Genomic DNA, 21,587 nt, shown 5'->3' on the forward strand with positions numbered 1-21,587 from the left:
ATTACGGCCCTGGGAGGTGGGTGGGAGCACACTTATATTTTTTTATGCATTAACAAGCATTAGTGCTTAATAGAGAAAATCTGTCAGAAAATTCATGTGCAGCATAAACTGCTCATGATGTGAAATAACTCACCCATCTTGCAGGGAGGAATGATCTCCAAGCACTCCTTATGAGCACCTGCTCCACATTTGGGGCAAAGATAGCCCTGGTAGAAGGTTCCTCTGTGCAAAAAAAAAAAAAAAAAATACAAGTCAGAAAGTCCTAATCCATCCTCAGCTCTGAGGTTTTCTTTCCATGTTTCAATGCAGAACATTTGGAAGGTTGTTGCTCACCTCAGGAACATCCTGCAGGCTTTGCAGTTGGTCGTCTTTTCAAATGTGTACATCTGAAAGTTATGGTGATTTGCATTGGCTTTCTCTGGCTTTATGTTGGACCTGAGGGAAAGGATTGAGGGGTTATCAACCTGTCCCCATGAGTGGCTGTTTGCATTTCAGTCAAAGCCTGGACACCACACAGACAGATACGAAATCAAATGTGAAAGGAGACTCAGGGCTCGACTGTGAGAGGGAGGATTTTGCCCATCAACCTTCCCCTGGGACAACAGTCACGGATTTGGCCCTTGCCCGAGTCAATCATCAGCCCAGATCTGTCGGCGTGGGGCCGATCCCTGCTCTGCTCAGGATCAGGTCCTGCAGCACCACCCTCCTCCACTGCCAGCCTGGTACTTCCCCCATGGCCCTGCACCAGGGCAGGGTGTCATTTCAGAGAATCACAGAATGGTTTGGGCTGGAAGGGACCTTAAAGCTCATCTCATTCCAACCCCCCTGACATGGGCAGGGACACCTTCCACTATATCCCAGGTTGCTCCAAGCCCCATCCAACCTGGCCTTGAACACTTCCAGGGATGGGGCAGACACAGCTTCTCTGGGTAACCTGTGCCAGGGCCTCACCACCTCACAGAGAATAATTTCTTGCTAATATCCAATCTCAATTTCAGAGATAAAATCCAATTTCAGAGATGCACCACCCATGCTTTGGTGTGGATGCTCAGAGTAGATGGTTTCAGGTTCCCTTTGCACAGGGACCAATCCAGCAAGTCCACATGAGCTTCCCCATCACAGGTTTTGCTATCAGAGCTGGTCTCCAGTGACCTGATGGTCCAAGACACTTTTCTCCTACTCTTGGGAACTGCACCCAGGGCTAGAGCAGCCACTCATGCTCACATTGCCATTTCAAACTGCTCCATCCACTTCCTCTTCATTTCTTCTGTCTTGCAGAAGAACTGGAAGCCCTGCTTCCCCTGAAGGTGGATTAGGTAGAAGCCGTATGACCACTGCAAGAGAAAACAAGAGCGTTGATCTCGCTGTGCTCCCAACACCTGAGCAGCAAAATGCATCACACTTCCATGCAGGCACCTCAGTAACTGCTGAGTGCCTGCCCCTGCCCCTTCTGCTGAACCTTGCACAGGCAACAGCAGGGAAGGAGGAAGAACAGCTCCCTGTTTCTCTAACACATCACAGCTAATGATGCCTGAACTGGCTTGGCGCTGTGCACTTGGACCAAATAGGATTTCACGGTGGCAGATGAGAGAACCCAGATTTTTCTGCTCCACTGGAGCCTCCCCAGCCATTATATCTCTCTCTGACAGCTACTGACAGCCCAGGAGGAACATCTGACCTGCCCACCACACATATGCTCAGCCTGTCTCATTACAACACTGCACAGAAACACAGGAGAGAGAAGTGGGTGCTTTGCTTACCATTTTTCCGTGAGACTAGAAAGCATAGGAGAGCAAAGTGGAAACACATTTCATTAACACACAAAGCTAGCAGCATTTCTTCAGCAGCCAAGTGGCAAAACTGGCTATTCTTACCCCAATTTCCCTTTATCCCATCTATACAATACCTCTTCCCACGGCATGTAAGTGGATTAAGCTAATGGGGCTCTGCTAAAGCGATAGCTGGGAGGTTTTCCTTAGCCCTGCAGACTGAGCCTCAAACCACCAGCAAAATGATGTTCCTTCAGTGCTTCGAGTGCCAGTTTTGGCAGGCTGGTGGGCAATGCTCAGGCTGCCTTTCCAGGCTCCTCCACCCCACAGCTCATGGGAGCGAGAGCATCCGGGTGGACCTTCCCTCCCTCCCTGCCCTCCTCTGCCTCCCTGTCTGACGTTTGCTCCCTGATGGTGGGCCAGAAAGCAGGGAGCAGCTTCCTCCCTCCTAACTCCAACCATCCCAGCCTCCTCAGGGCTGTTTTGCAAGAACAGAGAGGTCAAGGATCCAGCCCAGCCCCACATTAATAAACATTTCCCAAAGCTCTGTAAGGCTGCCTTGAAAGATGAGCATTTATTTTCCAGCTTTTTTTGCAGGCACTGTTTCTACTTTAAAAGGCTAATGGGAACATACTACCCTGAAACAGCTCCAAAATGCTCTCCAGCAGAGCCAATCCTTGGTCCACCTACCTTCTTAATGTCCTTGTTATTCATGGGGTCATCAGTCATCTTGTGGAAGAGCAGCTCAATAATTTCTTTCAGCTCATAATTGTAGCCTTTCCTTTTGCAGACGATCACCACTTTATCAAATAAAAATAAATACCTGCCCAAAGCAAGCAAATAAACAAGGAACCCAGTTAAACACCTCATCAAAGTCCCCATCCAAGGGGAAGGATTTGGAAAGCTCTGCAGAGCTTTCCAGCCAGCGCCGCTCAACGCTTGGACCCTGCTGTACTTTCACATTGATGGTGGGTTCTGTCAGTGAAAGTCCAGGCAATAATTAAAATAAATGAGCTCAAGGGGAGTCACCAAACAAAGGCACATTTAGTTTGGGAATATTTCTGAGTGCTGTTGCTCACTCACCTGTCCTGCTTGGTGTGGTTGACTATGGAGCGCACCTTCAGCTCCCCGTCGATCTTCGGCCTCCCAAACTCCTCCAGCTTCACTTGCTGCAGAAAGCAAAGCAGGGCTGAGATCCACAGCCAGGGCTGGAATGATGCTTTGGGGAGGTGGAAACCCAAAGCTGCCTGGATTGCACCCCCCAGCCCTGCTTCGAGCTGCTGAAGCTCCTGGGAGCAGCATCGCCCTCACCAAGGGGAGGGAAGATGCTCCCAAGGGGAGCTCAAGGATGCTCTAAAGGGAGCCTGTGCACGAGCAGGACCACTGGGGACCCCTGGACCTCCAGCACTGGCATCCCAGGGCAAGGCTCAGCAGACAAAGCATTTTTACAAAGTTTGGGATCTGGAAAGCAAACCCCTCGCCAAAATAAGCTATTTTCCAGAGGTTTCTACAATAATTAAGGATGTCCCTGTCTGTTAAATAACCACCAATTAAAAGTTCACTGTTTCCAAATGAAGTCAGGGCTTAAAGCCCCCAAACCCAGCACCCCTCCAGGAAGCCCTTGGGGTGGGCAGCCCCCAGCACCTCCCTCCATCACCCTTTTGAAGTATCTCAGGTGTCAGTCCCCAAATTGCATTACCCAGTGTAAAGTGTGATGGAGGAGCAGCTGCACCCACAGCTGACCAGCCCCCCCTCCATCCCCTCAAATCGAAGAAAAGCTCATTAGCTTGAAGGTCTGCCACTGAATATCAAATTACGGGGTTTGTTCAGGGCTAAAGTGAGTGCTGGGCTGCACAGGGGCAGCTGATGCCCAGTAATGGGACTGTTTGATACCTCTGGAGTTTGGAGGATGAGATTCTCCTTAAAATATCTGGTTGGGATTTTGAGGATTAAGTGTATCATTATGTCAGCTCTTCTCCTCCACTTTCAGTTAACTTCTGCCCTCTTAACAGCAAAAGAAAACCCACTTTAAGTAGCAGATAGCAGATTTGAGGAATTCTTGGGTTGCCCCTACACTAATAACATGAGAAAAAGTCAGAGACACATTTTCAGTGCAACACCACCACAAGAAGTCACTCTCCATCACAGACAAAGCACCTTTGTGATGTAGCAACCACTTATGGACCATCAGCAAAACCACTGCCAGTGACAAGGGAGTGCCCAAACACATTGGGTAGTACACCAGAATAAAGAATAAATGCACACAAAAAAGCAAAAATGTTAATAATAATAAAATTAATTTGGGTTCAAGAGGATTTTTCAACTTACCAGGTTTTCTATAGAGCTCTGAAATTCACTTATTTTCTTTAAAGTCTCCTTGTCCCTCTTTACTTCATTGATGTACATGGCCAAGTCCTTCAAAGAAAAGTGAGGATATATTTTTATTTTTCAGATGACAACAGTACCCTACCTGAGCAGGACCCACACGAGCATGGCTCCCTGAATCCCTGAGGAGTCTGAGCAGGACCCCACAGCAGCCTGGGACACCTGAGCACAGGCTCTTGGTGCTCCCACTGCTGAGCCAGGCGGGTGCTGCAATTTTTTCCGTTTCCCAGAAGATGGCAATGCATGAATCCATAGCAATGTATAAACCCAGTGCAGCACAGCAAACCCAGCCTGTGGCTGTTACCTGCTAAGAGCCTGAGCCAGGCACCCCCTGCCTTGCCCCTCTGCCTGGCAGCATCCTTCCTTCCCACCTTTCATCACTAATTCCCTACATCCCCCCGGATACAAAAGCTGCAAGCCAGTCTCTGCTGTCAAAACATCCATGTCTGTAAAGTAACTGCTTTGGACACCTGGCTGCACGTTAGCTGTGAACAGACTTGACTTGGCTCTGCCTCTCTTGCTTCCAGCTCTTTTCCCTGGGTGCTCCAGATCACACCCAAGTTGGTGAGAGCACTGGGATCCTCATGCTCGGTCCTTCCCGGGACATCCCACAAGAGCATCCCCACCTCCAACATTTTGGGCTCCAACATCTCCCACCACACAAAGGCTGTGTTGTAAAATAAGATGGTTGATGGAGCTTGTTCTGCCCTCAAAAATTCCTCGCTTATCCAAGTTTTGATCCACTAAAGAGAAGGAACCCAATCTTTCTACTAAAAGAACTCCTTACACCTTTCAGAGCCTGTTTGCTTCTTATCTGCTCCCTCCTTGTTCTCAACAACAGCTCCTGTCAACTTGCATTAGATCCGAACATGGGATTTTTTAAGACATCCCCTCTGGGTCAGACCTTCCTCAGCTTCCCAAGAGAAGATGGGTTAATCACAGACAATAATCACATATCTACGTGACAATACTTATAACATCACAGAACACCCCAATGGGCAGTGGCAGGGATGGTGATGGGAAATGACACAACCAAAAGCCTTATGAAGCAGTATCCTCCACCATGCTTGAGCACTGACCTCAGCTCCCTCCTGCTGAACAGGGGAAACACAATCCCAGGATCAACCACGACTTGAAACAACAATACACAAATGTGGGCTGCAGGATTTCACTGGGAATTGCGTTGTCCCACCATCACCTAGGGATTTGGTTCTGCATTCTCAGACAGAGGATTGGTAACTGTACCAAATACCACCACCACAAACAACTTTTTTTTGTGTAAATCCTGCCCCTGCCTTGCACAAACAACTATTCATGCAAAATAAAAGGGAAGTGAATCACTTTGGGAAACATTGCTCTATTCACCCCCTGCACAGCTCTCACCCCAGACAGCAGCAGTGTCTGCTGCCTGCCAGCACAGCAGACAGTAAGGCTGGACTTGTGATGAAAAACATCACTTGGAGGTTAAGCCTTGGTTTGCAGATCAATTAAAACCAAACTGAATGGCTTCCGATGCCCCCGCCGAGCCCAGCGCGGTCGGAACTGCACCCGCGCTCTCCCGGCGATGGGGAGAAGAAGAGAGAAACCTCCCTGATGGCTATCGGCAGCTTCCTGCAAGGAATGCTGAGTCTGCAGCACAGCCAGAGCATATATACATTTATTTATTAGCAGTGGTGCTGGCAGTGCTGGATGATGAGGCCATAAGCAGGGTTTAACTGCTGTCACCAGGTTTAGCGTTCATTTGAGGCCACAGAGCAGGAGAGGGCTGTGAATGCAACGTCCTTCAAACAACCTTAACTCTAATGTGACCCACATATCAGCTCTGGACTCCCGGGCTTGGAGGGATAATGGCTGGAAAGGTCACCCAACTTATGTAAGTGCCAGGAAATGCAGGGATGTTACAAAAGCTGCGGCTCAGAGATAGAAAACAGAGTGACCATGAACACAGGAGTAAACCCTGGGATGAATCCTGAGATGCTCTCCAGAGAGAAAATCTGGAGTTAATGAGCATCTTCAATTCAGGTTCTGCTGCTGATGCTCCCTTGGTGTGAGTCTGTGTGTGTGTGGGTACATATCCCAGTCAGAAAACATTTGGATGATCCTGTGACCCTATGATTTCTTTGTTGTTGTCGCTGATGGTTTTCCCGAGATTTTGGGGGTTTCAGCTGAAAGCTCTAAAAAAACTTTAAACAAAGCAAAATGTTGACACCAGAAGCCTTCAACTGTTGAAAGAGCATTTTCCCCTTAACAGAAAAAATTTCCTTGGATAAAAGGATTCCCACCCAGCACCTGGATAACAGCACACAGGGAACGCTCCGCACACACAGGCTCCCATTTCTGCAATACTCCCCGACTTGCTGATACGTCTGGAGTTCCTCCAGATCCCTCCCAGCAAAAACAAGAGCCGGATCTGGCACGGCCTCTTTACACACAATAGCAATCAGTGAGAAGTCCGTAACTTGTCAACAAACACCAGCTTCCCTCAGCTGCCTCGGGAGGGAGACGGCAGCGAGGACTCCAGATCTGCTGCGAAGCCATCTCATCAAACAGCGATCGATACACACGTGTGTGTCCAAAAGGAGGAGGTGCTGCCTTCCCTCAGGCTGCAGGATGGTTTGGTTTTTGCTGTCTTAGTTTTTGTTTTACAGAGTAGAGGGCTCCAAGGCTCTGCTGCACCCCAAGCCCAGCACTGCCCCACCGCCGCTCTCATCCTCCTGTACCTGCATCGCCTCCAGAGCCTCCTTCAGCTGTTGCTTCTCTGGTCGGTCTGAGGAATGGCTGAGCAGCTCCTGAAAAAGTATAAATAAATAAAAATGAAGAGTTTGGAGGTGCTAGGAAAACTGTGCAGACCCTGCCTGCACCGGACAGGCTCTGACCACAGGCACCTGCCTGAGCAGCGGCAGGGTCGCCGGGGTGGCTGCAGGGATGTCTAGGTGATGGTAGGGATGGCAGGGATGCCTGGGTGATGGCAGGGATGGCAGGGATGGCAGGGATGCCTGGGAGGTGGCAGGGATGCCTGGGCAGGCGGCTGTGGCCGTAGGACAGGGAACATGCCAAGTGGCTGGTGCTTGAGAGATCTGTTACACAGAGTTGACGGGCGGAATTTCACACATAATCAGATTATATGCAAGCTTATTTTATATTCATTAACTGCCTCTCGTGGCTAACAAGTGCAGAATTACCCTAGGTCACCGTACTTTAAGAGATGGCACAAATATTATTATGTCGTGTTAAGGAGCTTCAGTAATTATATCATTTGAAGGGGAAAAAACTCCAAACCTCCCTCTGCATTTGGCAACAATTCACTCTCCACTCAAAGAGCTGAAAGATGTTACAGAGAGGGGAGAAGCTGGAGAGAAATGCCAGTGCTGAAAAACTTACTTTCAACAGGAGATGGTATTTCAAAACTCTCTGCATTGGAACCACCAGCAGATCTTGCAATTTAAATTTCCCATCCTGGACCTTTAGTGTGCATTCCTAGTAAAGAGATCAATAAATCAGCTGGGGAAAACAATGGCTCCCCCTAGACAAAGCCTCCCCTGTCCCGTGATTGTTCGTTTGGTTTCTGTAAACTCAGTCCCGATGCCCACAGGCTCGTGGTCCCTGCAGGCACCTAGCCAGGGCCAGGGCTCCCACCATGGAGGTTATCAAGGAATTAAACCCAGAGGCTGGACCCTAAAATACAGGCATTCTCATGCAACTGAGCTACTCCAGCTTAATGAGATGCTGCTCATTAGGGGAGCACACGAACGCTCCTGGACCTGGGGAAATGTCAAATGAAACACATTAACTTCACCCACCTCCTGGCTGGGCTGAACTAATGTGTTTTATTTGTGAGGGGCTGGCAGGGAGCACGCAGCCAGTGGCTCTGGCGTCGCTGGTGAGCATTAAGTCATTAAGATGAGCTAATGTGGTTGCAGGAAGTTTTGCCACCGTTACCTTCACCCAGACCCATTCAAATAACGTGATTCGGCTGCCTGAGACCCTCTGTGTTCCCAGGGAGGGAGAGAAAGGAAATGCACAGGAGCAGCTGGATGCTACAGCCACTGGCTTTATTAAAGGCCCAAAGAACACGTTTTAAACAATTCTTAAATGCAGTTTTACCCCTGAATTGGGTTTACATGGAAAATCAAAGAGCGTTTGCGGAACGGGAGGTAACGTGTACAGACAGCCCGGCAAATTCCGATTAGCATCAAGACCAAAGCAGGAATTAAAGCTGGGTAAAAACCAGCAGCTCAAACAATGCCTCCCTTCTGGGGCTCCTTTGATTCACTTAATATCTGGATCAGCCCCTATTTACACTAAGCCTTTATGCTGTGGAAGGAGGACAGGGCGGTAATCCGGGTGTTCGCCTGGGGACTTGGGTTCACCTCTGATGGTCCCTGATGCTGTTAGTGACCTTGGGAAACCATGTGGCTCCTGGCTTGGGGATGCTCGGGGCATTTGGGTCTCCCTGCACGTTTCAAAGAACTTGTCCCAGCCTGTCCCACTCAAATGAAGTCACTAGTTTGTTTTAACTTGGATAAACTCAGGCAGGAAGGACAGAGTGTGAGCCTGGCGAGGAGATGAAGGGGCAAACAGGGCATCAGGACGAGACACCCCCCAGCTTTGCTCCTTCTCCGAGCAGCACAGACACACCCTCACATCCCTCTGTTCTTTGCTAACTCAAACGTTCCCAACACAGCATTCTTGGCTCCAGCAAGTCCTTCCAAAACCCCTGACAAGGGGGAGGGGGGCAACACTCTGCCCCCAGTGCCCCCTGCCCGCTCACCTCCACCTTCTGCCGGACGTCCTCCCGGTTGGCGAGGAGGTGGTTGAGGGTGTTCTGGGCATACTCCATGTGGCTGCAGTACTTGCCATAAATCAGCAGCCTGGAGAGGGGGAAAATCACAGATTTAATCAGAAACACTTGCTGGCAGTTATAACCTGTTATAAAAGATACATATGCATGTGGACACAGTGAAAGGACAAGGCAAACAGCTAATCCTCCAGGTAACTCATAGCAAAGTACTGACACTCCTTTACTGCGTGGCTTTTTAACACTTAAATCTTCGACACTTAAATATTCAGAAGTCTCCAGAGTAGGAGCCTGTGGGATAATTCAGCTCATGATGAGCAGAAGGGGCCGAGTGGCCAGAGGAGGCTGTTTTTGGATCTACGATGGCTCACCCCTCCACTCCTGTCAGCCTGGGCTGGTGGAAGGTGTCCCTGCCCATAGCATGGGGTTGGAACTGAATGGGCTTCAAGGTCCCTCCCAACCCAAACCATTCTGTGATTCTATGATGATTCTATGACACATTTCAGAGAGCTCATTGCTTCTTGCAGGATGCGCCACAGGGACCTAGAGATCAAGAGAATGGGTCACCGAGAAAAGAAGGTTGTCACAGCCTTTGGAAACACAGTGAAGCTCTGTATGGACACCCCGGGCTATAAATTTAAACACCTGACAAAACAGAGCAGTTTTGCCATGGATTCCCCCTTTTTCCTCACTTCTCTCATTAATCCTGCGTGACAGGTTTGGGTTTTCTCCCCCTTCCTGGCTGTTAACTGTTCTGCTGCTGATAAGACACATATTCCATCACGCACTGCAACTCATCCATTATTTCAGGGCCTCATCTCTCGATGGAGACAACCTGGGAGCACCTGACCCAGCGTCACTCCCTAAATAGGGGAGTCTCAGACCCCAGCAGGGAACTGAATAGAGAGATTTATGGAGCCAAAGTCCCCGGCAAAGCCACAGCCAATACAGATTATTCTCCTGCCTTTTCCCCTTGACAACTTCTGAACATGCACAATAATATCTACCTTGCCAGCGCGGGGGGAGTTTCAAAGAGGCTTCAGGAGCATAAATTCAAACCTCTGGCTTTCAGAGAAGGAGATTTACAAACTATTTCCTTAAAAAAAAAAACCACCCGCAAAGCAGAGGAGCAATGCATCATTTTTCCGGAATGTCTCCCAGGATGTGTAGGGAAGCAAGAGCTATTTGTCATGGATATATTTGATGGAGGAAGGTCTTACATATAAGGACCAAGCAGGAACTCTGGAGGTCCACGTTCCCTTCTTGGTGGGGCAACACTGTCTCCCCAGTGAACTCACTTTCTCCTCCTGCACCCATTTCCTTGCTGTAAAATGAGGAACTGTTGCCTTTCCTAATTGTAGGAATGGACTCTGCATATTTAGATCAGGTTGCTCCACACACTTCATCCCCAACACTCTTGTTCTGGGGTCTTCTCCAAGTCAAAAGTCCCCTTGAACAGTGAGGTCCCCAAAATTCCCACGGACTGAACACAGCTCCAGATCCGCTGCCACCACCTCGCAGCTGTCAGTCTGGCTCCTTCACTCACATCTTTCCAAGCCTTTTAGGTCCTTCAAGAAGTTGCTTCCAAACTCCCTTGTCCACTCCCTGCTCCCTGCCTGCACAGCTCTGTCCCCGGGATGGCACCAGCACACACAGAGCCGAGCCAGGAATTAGGAGATCAAAATCACCTTAGTGAGTTTTATGAGTGTTTTAAAATCATTTGCATTCTTCTCTGGAAACTTTTTTTTTTATTTAATCCAGAAAAAATGCCCTTTGTACAAAGAGGCCCTGAGAATGATGGAAAACCTGACCTTATGGTGTGTTATTACTGCAGATGGTATTCCTGGAGTTATTGACTCCTGAATGGCATTTCTGTGTCTAGACACTGGTTTAATCACAGTGAAATAACGCCCTGGCACGACTCCACAATGAATCACCCTTTGATTAGTACTAAGGATATTAAAAGCTTTTATTAACCTTATCTTTGTGTTCTGGGGTGCTCCTGCTTGCAGCTGCCAAAACAGAGAATCTATTCTGTTCGAAAAAAGCAACTTTTACATTTATTCATCGTGCCAGAGGTGCGGGACAAGTGCGGTGCCAAAGAGGTGACTTTTTGGAGCGAGGAATCACTTTGATCTAACGAGAGCCAAGTCTCCCCTTCACAGGAGTCATCCCACCACATCACAGGCCCTCAGAGCCCCACTGCTGCTTGCAGGAGACCACACTAAAACCTTGCAGCTGAGTGAGGTTTTACTCCATTCCCGTTCACCACAACTGTAGCATTCCAATCTTTATCCCCTCCGATATGTCCCCATAAACACATTGTACATTCAGTCTGTTATGAGATGCTGAGCCCAGAGAAATCCAGGTGCAGCCAGGGGCTTGTAGGAACAAGGATCCACAGGAGCTACATGACTGAGCCTGGCTGGTCACAAGGGAGATGTTCCAGCCTCTGCCCTGGGCAGCCTGACACGGTTGTGGCTGGATTTGGCTGCTTAAGTGTCAGCACCAAATGATGTTTCAGCTGCCTGACAGCATTTAGATGCAGAGGATGCAAACCTGGTCTGCTGTGACAGGGATTTCTAGAATGAGGGAATCATTAAGGTTGGAAAAGCCCTCTCAGACCATCGAGTCCAACCATTAACCCAGCACTACCAAGTCCATCACTGAATCACGTCCCTGAGCACCACAGCTACACCTTTTCCGAATGCTTGCAGAGATGGTGACTCCACCACTTCCCTGGGCAGCCTGCTCCAGTGCTTGACAACCCTTTCAGTGAAGAAATTGTCCCTAATATCCAATCCAAATCTCCCCTGGTGAAACTTGAGGCTGCTTGCTCTTGTCCTATTGCTTGTTACTTGGGAGAAAAGACAGATCCCCACTTGGCTACAACTTCCTTTCAGGCAGTGTTAGAGAGTGAGAAGGTAGAGAGCAACAGAGGGCTCTGTTCAAATCTTGGGGATGAGCCCTGCAAATGTTAACCCAAATCTGTTAAAACTGGACCTGCCTGAAGCCCAGGTTTCCTGTACCTCTCTTTGAATTCCAGAAACACTTTTGCCAGGCTGCTTCCTCCAGACATCATAGAGACATCGATGGCTCTCAGGAAACTGAAGTGCACTTTAATTAGGTCCTAAAACAAAGAAACAGTCAATACTTTAAACACATTCAAAGCAAGTGGGCAAACAGAGCCTAAAGAAATGCACATTCACTACTTCATCAGGTAGTTTTTTTCCCTCTTTTAGCTGTTTTTAAAGAAAGTTGTTCTAGTGGAATGCAGCCCTGAATGGCCTGGAATATGGGAGTGTAATTCCATCAGAGGTTACACAGTGATAAATGCCCCAGAATGGGGAAGGAGGAGGAGATGGGATGGATGGTGCAGATGATACACCAGGTTCTGACCCAGACTCTGTGCAAGCCAGCGTAGAAATAAATTCCTTCATCACAATGTGCCCAAACCACCTAAATCAGCTAAAATCCACAGCCCCAGCCCCAGAACATCCACTGGATAGAACTGTTTTTTTTTACCTAGAGTTCATATAATCCCCAACTCTAAAACTGAGTGTTAAAGAATATCTCCTAAATTCATTCAAGCTCCACAGCACACGAAGGGCTGAACCTCCACAGGTGAATGCACAAATCTAACAGGAAATGGGAAAACCTTCTCTTAAACAGGGAGAGGGCTGAGCTGCCTTGAAGAGAACAAAGATTTAAGCCACAAAGTCCACGCCCTTACCTCCAAATTGATAAAAATAGCTTCCATGTCTTGGGGAGTCAGTACCAGCCTCAGGGGGTTCATATAGTTCTGCAAGAGGGAGATGGAAAAGGGATTGAAATACTGGAGAGGAGGGAACAAGAAGGGAGTTGTGTAAGAGAGGTGGTTTTTTTCTGCTTCACCAGTTGAATTTACCTGGGCAGGGAAAAGAAAGGTTTTAATGAGTTTAAGCACTTGCAAAGGCAGAGAACAACCAGGTTGTGCCAAGGATCCAAGTGGGAGGCAGGAATCCCCATGGGTGCATCATCCCCTCAGCTCCCCTTGGCTCCCTCAGCACTTCCAGGCTTGGGAAGGTGCAAAATCCCAACCCATAGGTGGGTGCAGGACCCCTCCCCTGCTAAACCCATGGGAGGAGGGTTTAATAAATGCACTCAGCTGCTTCACCTCACTGCAGTCCTTGGCTGCACTGAAGCATCTTTCCAGCTCTTTATCTCACTAGAATTTTGCCCTTGAAAACACACCAATGATGTGATTACATTGGAAATGCGTTTCTGAACAAATACATATTAATAGAAATATCTACATGACTTGTAACCACAAAAAAAACCCCTGATGTAACACACCAAAGACAGAACCCTCTGCTCATAACAGCGTCAGAACCTGCTAAGCCTTCACAAGCCTTTTAAATTGATATCAAAGCAATCATTTAACTCTTCCTTTAGACTGAACCAGAGGGCTGGTTCAAGGAACAAATGTCCCAACATAAATGACATTATGTTGGGACATTTTCCTGGAAAATAGGAAACGTTATTCCATCGTGCCGATTTTGTTCATGGCTTCTTTGTGGGAACTTTCAGAGGGAAATAATTGCAGAAGGGGAGGAAACAAAAGCATTAGGGTGATTAGAAATGGCAGCTTGATTTTCACTATTGTTCTCCACTCCTGCTGCTTTCCTCGGAGCAGGAACCACCTCCAGGCTCCCGCCACATCCACGACTCCACCGTCTTGCTGAGGTGTTCACTTTTATTTTTATTTAAAAGAAAGGCACGACAATCATTTATCAAAACCCATTAAAACCCGTGAATTTAAGCAGCAAAACGTTACTCTTAATCCAATTAGTTTCAATGACAAGTCATCACAGCTTCAGCACTTTTGAAAAGCACCCAGAATAAAGAAATTATTCCGTAGCAATCGGAGCGATAAGATATCTGCAAACACTGCTCTTATCGGCGAGCCTGGCCTGGCTGAGTGAACTAGAGTCTCTTACCCCGGGGTAGGGGGTTCTCAGCTTATTTCCAATCTGCAGCAATCAGAAAAAATATGCTGTTTGGCTCCTACAGTTACAGGCTGCACATTTGTGCTTGTCAGCCTGGCTTTTCTGGATCTCCCTTCTCTCCAATTTTACGTGCGAGTGCATCGATCCTGCCCGCTCACATCTGCCAGCCCTCAGAGCAAGAACTAACACGATTAACGCGAGATCAAGGGGCGAGGGGGAAGGCCACGGTATGGAAAAGGTGGCTCAGTTCTTACCTTTTCTATATCTTCAAGTGTTTTGTAGTATTTGGCCTCAGTTTCTTGGATTTCTAGCAAGCAGCAATTTCTTTTGTCATCTTCTGTCATTCCCATTTTCTAGAAAAAGCAAAAATAACACGTGGTCAGATACTCTTAGGGGTGGCCCAGCAACCTGCTGATCCAGTTCAGCCTTCAGTGACAGCAAACAAGCACAAGTTTGGAAAATCAGGAGAGCACCACTACTAGTTTATGTTAAAGGGAACTATTCTTATCCAAAAAATATAAGAAGGAACCCTGGCTGTATTATTAAGTATGTTTCAACATGGCAAGTATTCCATTTTTTGCATTTATTATAACCACATCACCAAAGACTATCAGCTAAAGAAGAATAATAAGAGATAAAGGCTGAGTTTCTCTATTTTGTTTTGCCTAAGATGAAACTCACAACAGAGCCTAAGCGGGTCATAAATAATATTTTAGATTTATACAAATCCCCGGCCAGGATTGCCAATTCTTATGATTTTAGGTCAAATCTGATAAAATGTGCTTTTCTCAAAGCCCCGACTCCTGGAGTCACTTCTCTTGCTCTGACATCTGTAAAGCTGAGAACACGTGTTGGGAGCTGCTGCACTTGGCAAGGCAGGTTCTGAATTTGGGAGGTGATTCAGTGATGGGGTTTTATGGATCATGCACAGGAAAAGACACCCTCTGTCCACCCCCTCAGAACTCGCAGCTCGGACCTATCAGCTGGATGAAACCCAGTATTTTAATCAATGCATCTTACCTGCATATATCTAATCTGAAGCATGCAGAAATACAAGAAGCCATTAGCATTGCACACTTGCTATTGCAACAGATCTTACAAAAAAAATCAATGTTTTGGCGGATATGTGGGTGTTCATACCAAAAACAGACTCTTTTGCTCAGGGAAAGGGACAGAAAGAGAGTCAGAGCCCTCAACTCCATCACTGCTCAGCAGAAATCATAAAACATCACAGAGGGGACAGTGAAAAACTGACAATTCCACTGATCCTAATCCTGTACTACCTGGCTGCTGGAGCTTCCCCCCATTTTTGCTATTTATGCAAGAAATTCCTACCAGAACCTTCCCAAGGGGTTGTTCTTGGGCCAAATGGCTTCTGCAACTGATGGCAACCTGTTAAAAGCACCAGCGAGCTGTGCTGACTTCAGCATTGCTACCAGCACCCGTAACAGCTCCAAGCACTTTGGCGGGATCACTGGGAATATTTTGTGCCCAACTCCTTGATCCAGACAAGGTTTCAGTGCACAGGGAGCTCCTCTGGCTGCAGACAAGGAGTGAAGGGATAAAATGCCCCAACCACCATCATCACGATCTCTGTAACACTCGCAGCCAAACTGGGAGAGGGAAGGAGTCAAGGGACGTTGCTCGGCTGTTTGGGCAGGTTCCACGGATGCAGCCCTGCATTCCCAGGCTCCAGCCCCTCATCTGGCTCAGCCACATGCCCTGCTCCAGGGATTTAATTGATCAGTGAACTTATCCATTGATCCTGCTTTGTTATGGGGAAGTATGTGCTGTTTGCGCTAGGAGAGAGTAATTAGAGTCTGAACAAAGCCTGAGGGTGGCAGATATTGGAGGCTGGGAGAAAATTTGGAAGGTCACACTCTGGAGAAGGTCCATTCCAGCTCTGCACTAGCAGAAGCCAGGGCAGTGCTGGGGACACAGGTAGTGAGGGTGGCTGTGGGCTTCTTTGGGGAGGTGCAAGGGCCACCAGTACCTCCCTGGTTCATCCATGGAGTGGGATATTTGCCCCAGAGCCCTTGGAGTTAATGCACATCCCTCCACGAGGCTGCACATACCTCAATACTCAGGTTTCCTCATCGTCAAGAGGTTTTTAGAGGTGACGAAAGGGGACGGCTGCTTGTCCCTAAAGCCACATGGGTCCCTGCTGCCCCAAAAAGCTCCACTGTAAACACCTCCCTGCTCTGAGACACCCAGGTAGGAGGCAGCAGCAGGCACAAACAAGTGCTGGATCCCCCACACAGATCTGTCAGTGCTCGCCCCGATCTAAAAATACCGGTGGCAGGCACGGCACATCTGGCTGACGGAGCAGGGAGAGCTCCCACACTCCCCCTCCCCAGAAGGGATGCAGTGACACATGCTGCCTTGGCTCAGCAGTAAATTGCTATTTTTAGCTTATCTTTTAGGGCTTATTAGGTCTCCCTTTCCCTTCCTCCTCCCCGAACTCCTTCAGATGACAGGATGGGCTGGGAAACTCCTCAGAGAACCCCCTCTGGGCCAGTGCCATCCCAGCTCTGCTTATTTTTACCACTTGCAAGGCAGCTCAGTTTCGAGGAGCAACACAGAGCGGTTCGCTTCCCTGCAGCATCACCTGCCATTGGCAGACAGTAATTTATTTAATTAAATCCCCCTCCCTTCCCCTCCCATCAAGGTGTAGCTTCAAAAACGCAGATAAATTGTTACCATGGGCTGCTGAACTTCCACTCTGATGATATCTTCGTAGATATCATCGCCTTCATCTTCGCAGGGGACGCAGTCATAAATGTCCTCCCCCAGATCGTGCTCGCTGGAACGAGGAGAGAGAGTCAGTGATAATAACGAGGGGATGTTCACTGTCACTTGATCAGGCAAACCAAGAACAGCTCTGACACCGAGCAGGGGGGAGAACCACAATAAGAAAATTCTCCTGGCCCACAGCACTGATGTGCTCGGTCCACGCTCTCTGGTTTTCCCGGATCAGTGCCTGCTGCACATCTCTTTCCGCTCGTTGGAGGCTGGAAAAGGCAAAACGCTGCTCAACACGAGCGGGGATCACAGCCAAGAGCTGCTCTGAGCCCCGTGCCAAGCGTGCCCACGATGCCCACTCCACCACGGGCTGCCAGCTCTGCCCCCACAGAGCTTTTGCTCGGTGCTAATCGGCCCAGTCGAGCTGGACCCGCTGGCCAAGCACCCAGTGGGACCATCTGTGCCGCTGGCACGACCAGGTCCAGCTCCACCTGCCTCCAAAGGTGCCCACGGCCTCCTCTTCAGCTCCAATTTAGGACCAGGAGCAGCTCTTGCCTCAGTGACTTTAACTATATTATACTCAGAGAATGGACTTTACAGGTTGGTCTGTTTAAGGCACTGTGTTCACTCTTAATCTGGTTTGGCTTTTTCTCACTAAGAGGCTTCCTTTGTGCCAAAAAACCACCCCCTCTCCAAGTCAGGGCTGCAAAACTGCCATAGGAGCCCAGATCCATTCAGAGCAGGAGCAGATACTAAACAATCATCTGATGGCTCTGTGTAGTCCATAGAAGCATCCCCAGTCCTGATGAACCCACACCCCAGGCTGTGCAGGACCCACAGCAATGCCTGGACCAGGCAGCTGCCTCCAGCCTTGGGCATCACATCCAGGTTTAAAAGCTCTGGATCCAGTTCTTCTGGGAGATGTACCAACTCCTATAAAGCCCAATCCCTGCCCTAATGGGCAACTGGGTGATTTTTAATCCAGCATTTCCCAGAGGAATAGGAGACTCTCCTGACCACCATAAAGCAATCTCGCCGGACACCCAGCTTGGTGATGCTCAGCCCCAATGCTGAGCAGAGGCCAATAATAATATTTACATCAGAGAAAAATTAAGCAGCAAAATGTCACATTTTCAGAGCTGGCCCCATCACTTTGGAGCTGGCCCTGCACACACACAGGCTTTGAAGGCATCACTGAGATGCAAGCACAATTTGTATTAAAGGTGAGGGTGTTCAGTAATTAATTGTCATCTGAGCCTTCACACCCCTCCCAGGGGCTCATCGGTCTTAGAATACCTCTGAAAATTCAACCCACAATAAATACCAATTAACAATAATAACTCTAGCACTTAGATCTACAGGTGCTGATTGCTAACGGCTCCCACTGAAGTCAATCCCACAGGATCAGGACAGTGTGAAACACTGGAATATCAAACAGCACTCGCATATTTTATGAGCTGTCTCTTTCAACAGGGGTATTAATTACACCCAAACATACTTAGGTGTAAAGCTGTGCTCAAACTGTGACACTCGACATCTCTATATTATATAGCAGGGAGCAGCAGAGCACATCTGCCTGCGAAACTGGGCTTTATTTCTTCACTAAATACGGTCCCTTCTATTTTTACAAAACAGATTTATTTAATAAAAGTTTGGGGATTTTAAATAAATACACTAGCTTGATGTAGCCATCCCATTCTTCCAGAGTGATGCATTGCAGCTGCTGCAATAATGCCCACTAATAGCTGGTGATCCATCTTCCCCTTCCCAGGCGTCGCCGTCGCCGTTATTATCTGTACCAATATTTATATTCTCCGCTCCACTCCTTATCCAGAGCGAGTCACTCCCAGTTCCTGATTAATCTTCCTGCCTGCACCTCTCGGATTGCTGGCTGTCTCTCCATACATCATTTCCCTGGCTCCAGGGTCGTTAGGGACGTATGGCTGCGTTAATGTCGTGAGCACGAGCCCGGCTGGGTGTGACGCGACCAGGCGAGTGCTGCGGTGACGCTGCTGCTGGAGCAGAGCCTGCTTGGCCTCGTGGATGCTCATCACCATCCACATGGGAGCACCCAGGAACTGCTTTGGGCTACGTGCAGAAGGAGAAGAGGCATCCTGAGGTGTCTCTGGGAAGCCCTGTGTCCTGAGCATCACCTGGACATTCTCTCGGCGCACCTACACAACCAGGTGCCAGGTCCAAGCCTCAAACCCCAGCAGGACCCATTCCAAGCCTGTTGCTGCTGTTCCCAGCCTGGACAAGTTCTCCTTTTCTCCCCCTCCAAGGAGCCATGAGCTCTGGACCGTGGTGGGGACACACCAGGACACCACTGTGAGAAATCCAGGTGGCAGTGTGACATGCTAAAGGGGTTTTGCTCAATCAGGCTTCCTGGACCAAGCCTGCAGGAGGATGTGTGCCCCATGGACCTGGTCCAGCTTGGCCCTACCCAGAGCTCCTCCAGGCCACCAAGAAAGGGGCAGGAATGCCTACCAAGGGTCAACAGAGGAGATTTGCCCACAGAACTGCCAACAGTCACAAGACATGAACGTTGCACTTATCCTGATAGCACCTTGCTACTCTCACTGCTCTAACAAAGGGGCTGAGCCCTACTGCTCCACTCCTTCCTGCTCATCAACATCAGCACAAGCCCTTCCCAACATCGATTTCTGGCCTCACACAAAAAACAGGAACAACTCCCTTGTCCTGGGGCCATCTAGAAAGACACTTCCACTTCAGAGCTTCGGGGAGAGACACTAGAGATGCTCAAACCCGACAGCCGTGGTGGTGTTAAAACCATACCTTTGTCCAGCAGACTCTTATTTATTAAAACACATTCCTAGTACATCCCTGAGAAACACCAGAGGCTGCCAGTTTTATGGAGAGCAGTAAACCGTGTGGATTAACTTCTCCTGGAGCAGACTGTGAGCAGCCAAGCTCCAACAGTGCCGCACGGCTGTCGACAATCGCTGCTGTGCACATATTGATTTTCATCAGTCTCCACATTATGTCTGTCAGAGTTGAAAATACGCACCCTCCCCGTCCTCAAAACAGGGAACAGGCATCAGGGTGATTTTAGCCAGTGGCAAACTAAGGGCCTACTAAATGCAGGCAATAAATTCGGCATCCCAAGCATGTCACGCACAGACGGAACAACCTGAGCAAGGAAAGCCAGATCTTCACCTCGTTCTTCACAAAGAAAAGCAATTTGCTCCTTCAATAAAAGCAGCAGAGTCTGCGAGTTACCCGTGGGTATCAGAGCCCATGATCTACTGCCTGGATTAGGAGATTCATTGACAGCTCTGGGTTTAGGAAAGGGATTTTATCCGCCCTTCAGAGTTAACGCCAGCATTTGCAATTACTGTTATTAGGATGGATGTAACCAGCTTTGGGATGGCAGCATCTTGCCGAGCCAGAAAAGCTCATTCAAAGCAAAAAAAGAATGAAGCTTTTCATATCTAAGGCAATTTCAGGCAAAAACAGTGCTTTTGGCTGAGCTCTGCCTCCCTGGCAATGCTCGCTCTGTACGAACACCCTCCCAGGCAGGCGGCAGCCATGCCAAGGAGCAGCTCCCATAACAGAGGGGTTGATGCCAGGATGCTGCCTTAGAGTGAGGGACAAACACGTGGGGAAGCTCTGATAGACTTGAGGGCCACTGAAGAATCTCTTCACCCACAAAGCTGCTCTGGGAAGTTGATGAGTTTGTACCAGCCCCAGGAATGCAGGGACAAGCTCTCAAGGCAAACCCACTGTGCCAAAACCCCTGTCCAAACCACACTGGTGGAAGAGCCAGAACCACCAGGAACAACAAAAGAAAGGGAAGGAGGGGACAGAAGGAACTAAAATAAGACAACCGAGAAATAACCCCAAATTTCCAGCCCCGTAGCCAAGGTTAAGAGCCAGAAAACCTCAGAGCCACCACTGGGTCCAGGCTGGGAGGGCATTTGCAGGGACTCTGAGACAGCTGCCCAGCAACTGCAAGGCCCCAGTCTGCCCCAGTAATCCTCCACTTTCTCATTCTTGCTCTGCACTTACAGCTATAAATAGACAGCTCATCCAACCAACCCCCTCATTCACGGGCTCCACCAGACGAGGAGAAGCAGAGTCCTGTATTTGCAGCACATCTGGCAGGCTTAGGTTTCAGGGTGAAGGAGTGCAAGATGTGCAGTCACTGGACTCGAGATCTTGCAGGGTTTAATTAGCCAGATTGTACTTGGATGGAGATACACATCTGGAAATAGCAAGGGAAGCCTTCTGCCATCTATTCTACTTGGGTCTTACGTTCCCCAATCAAAGGGGAACATTATGATCCCAAGAACGAGCCTCACACAGTTATAGCACGTAATATGATCCTAGAAAAGGCACAAGTAGGACGTATAAAAATCAATACGGGTGACAAAGAAGAAAAGACACGTTTACAAGTGCTATGGCTCAAGTGCCCTGTACTACAGAACCATTTATTTAATGGGCTGGCGTGCGTGGTCTGTCCAACACAGCAAAAATAATGAGAAAAGTGGCAGCTAACTTATCATCTCACCTTGGCCCCTCTATTCGTTACTTTCTTTTAATGCACTTGAGAAATCCTGCTGATCACATCACTGTTTTGGGAGATATGATGGGGCAAAGCTGGTGACAGCAGTGGAAGAAGTAGGAGAAACTTCAGTGAGAAGTTGTTGGCAGGGGGCAGGTTGTCAGCAGAGGCTGTGCCCAGAAGAGATGCATCACTTGAGAAACTGAGGCTGGGCAGACCTACTTCCCCCCTTTTCCAGGATAAAAAGTTTAAGAATACACAACTATCCCCAATATATATGTTGGGGATAAATCCCCAGTGAACTGCAGCTCAAAACAAGAGCAGGGGACATCGACACTGAGCTGTGGGATGAAGCTCCCCAGGGGCACACACTGGCTCCA

General features: G+C 48.7%; 1 protein-coding gene across 7 annotated transcripts in view; it reads right to left on the reverse strand.

The window, feature by feature from the left end:
- VAV2 (vav guanine nucleotide exchange factor 2) overlaps positions 1–21,587 on the reverse strand; it is a 132,794-nt gene that overhangs the window by 10,719 nt on the left and 100,488 nt on the right. For 3 of the 7 annotated variants that reach the window (XM_039379597.1, XM_039379601.1, XM_039379603.1), the window contains exons 5-19: positions 16,641–16,743; positions 14,961–14,975; positions 14,195–14,293; positions 12,686–12,754; positions 11,982–12,082; positions 8,926–9,025; positions 7,536–7,631; positions 6,875–6,943; positions 4,098–4,184; positions 2,853–2,938; positions 2,460–2,592; positions 1,761–1,775; positions 1,225–1,334; positions 334–435; positions 134–222 (exon numbers count right to left, since the gene is read on the reverse strand). In XM_039379597.1, coding sequence (XP_039235531.1) covers positions 134–222; positions 334–435; positions 1,225–1,334; positions 1,761–1,775; positions 2,460–2,592; positions 2,853–2,938; positions 4,098–4,184; positions 6,875–6,943; positions 7,536–7,631; positions 8,926–9,025; positions 11,982–12,082; positions 12,686–12,754; positions 14,195–14,293; positions 14,961–14,975; positions 16,641–16,743 — 1,274 coding nt within the window. The remainder of the gene's footprint in view (positions 1–133; positions 223–333; positions 436–1,224; positions 1,335–1,760; positions 1,776–2,459; positions 2,593–2,852; positions 2,939–4,097; positions 4,185–6,874; positions 6,944–7,535; positions 7,632–8,925; positions 9,026–11,981; positions 12,083–12,685; positions 12,755–14,194; positions 14,294–14,960; positions 14,976–16,640; positions 16,744–21,587) is intronic. The other 4 variants (XM_039379600.1, XM_039379602.1, XM_039379599.1 and 1 more) reach the window with 3 other exon arrangements.

The sequence above is a fragment of the Pipra filicauda genome, unplaced genomic scaffold (assembly GCF_003945595.2).
Source record: "Pipra filicauda isolate LSUMZ 115617 unplaced genomic scaffold, ASM394559v2 scaffold170_size1570365_pilon, whole genome shotgun sequence".
In the NCBI taxonomy this organism is placed as follows: domain Eukaryota; kingdom Metazoa; phylum Chordata; class Aves; order Passeriformes; family Pipridae; genus Pipra; species Pipra filicauda.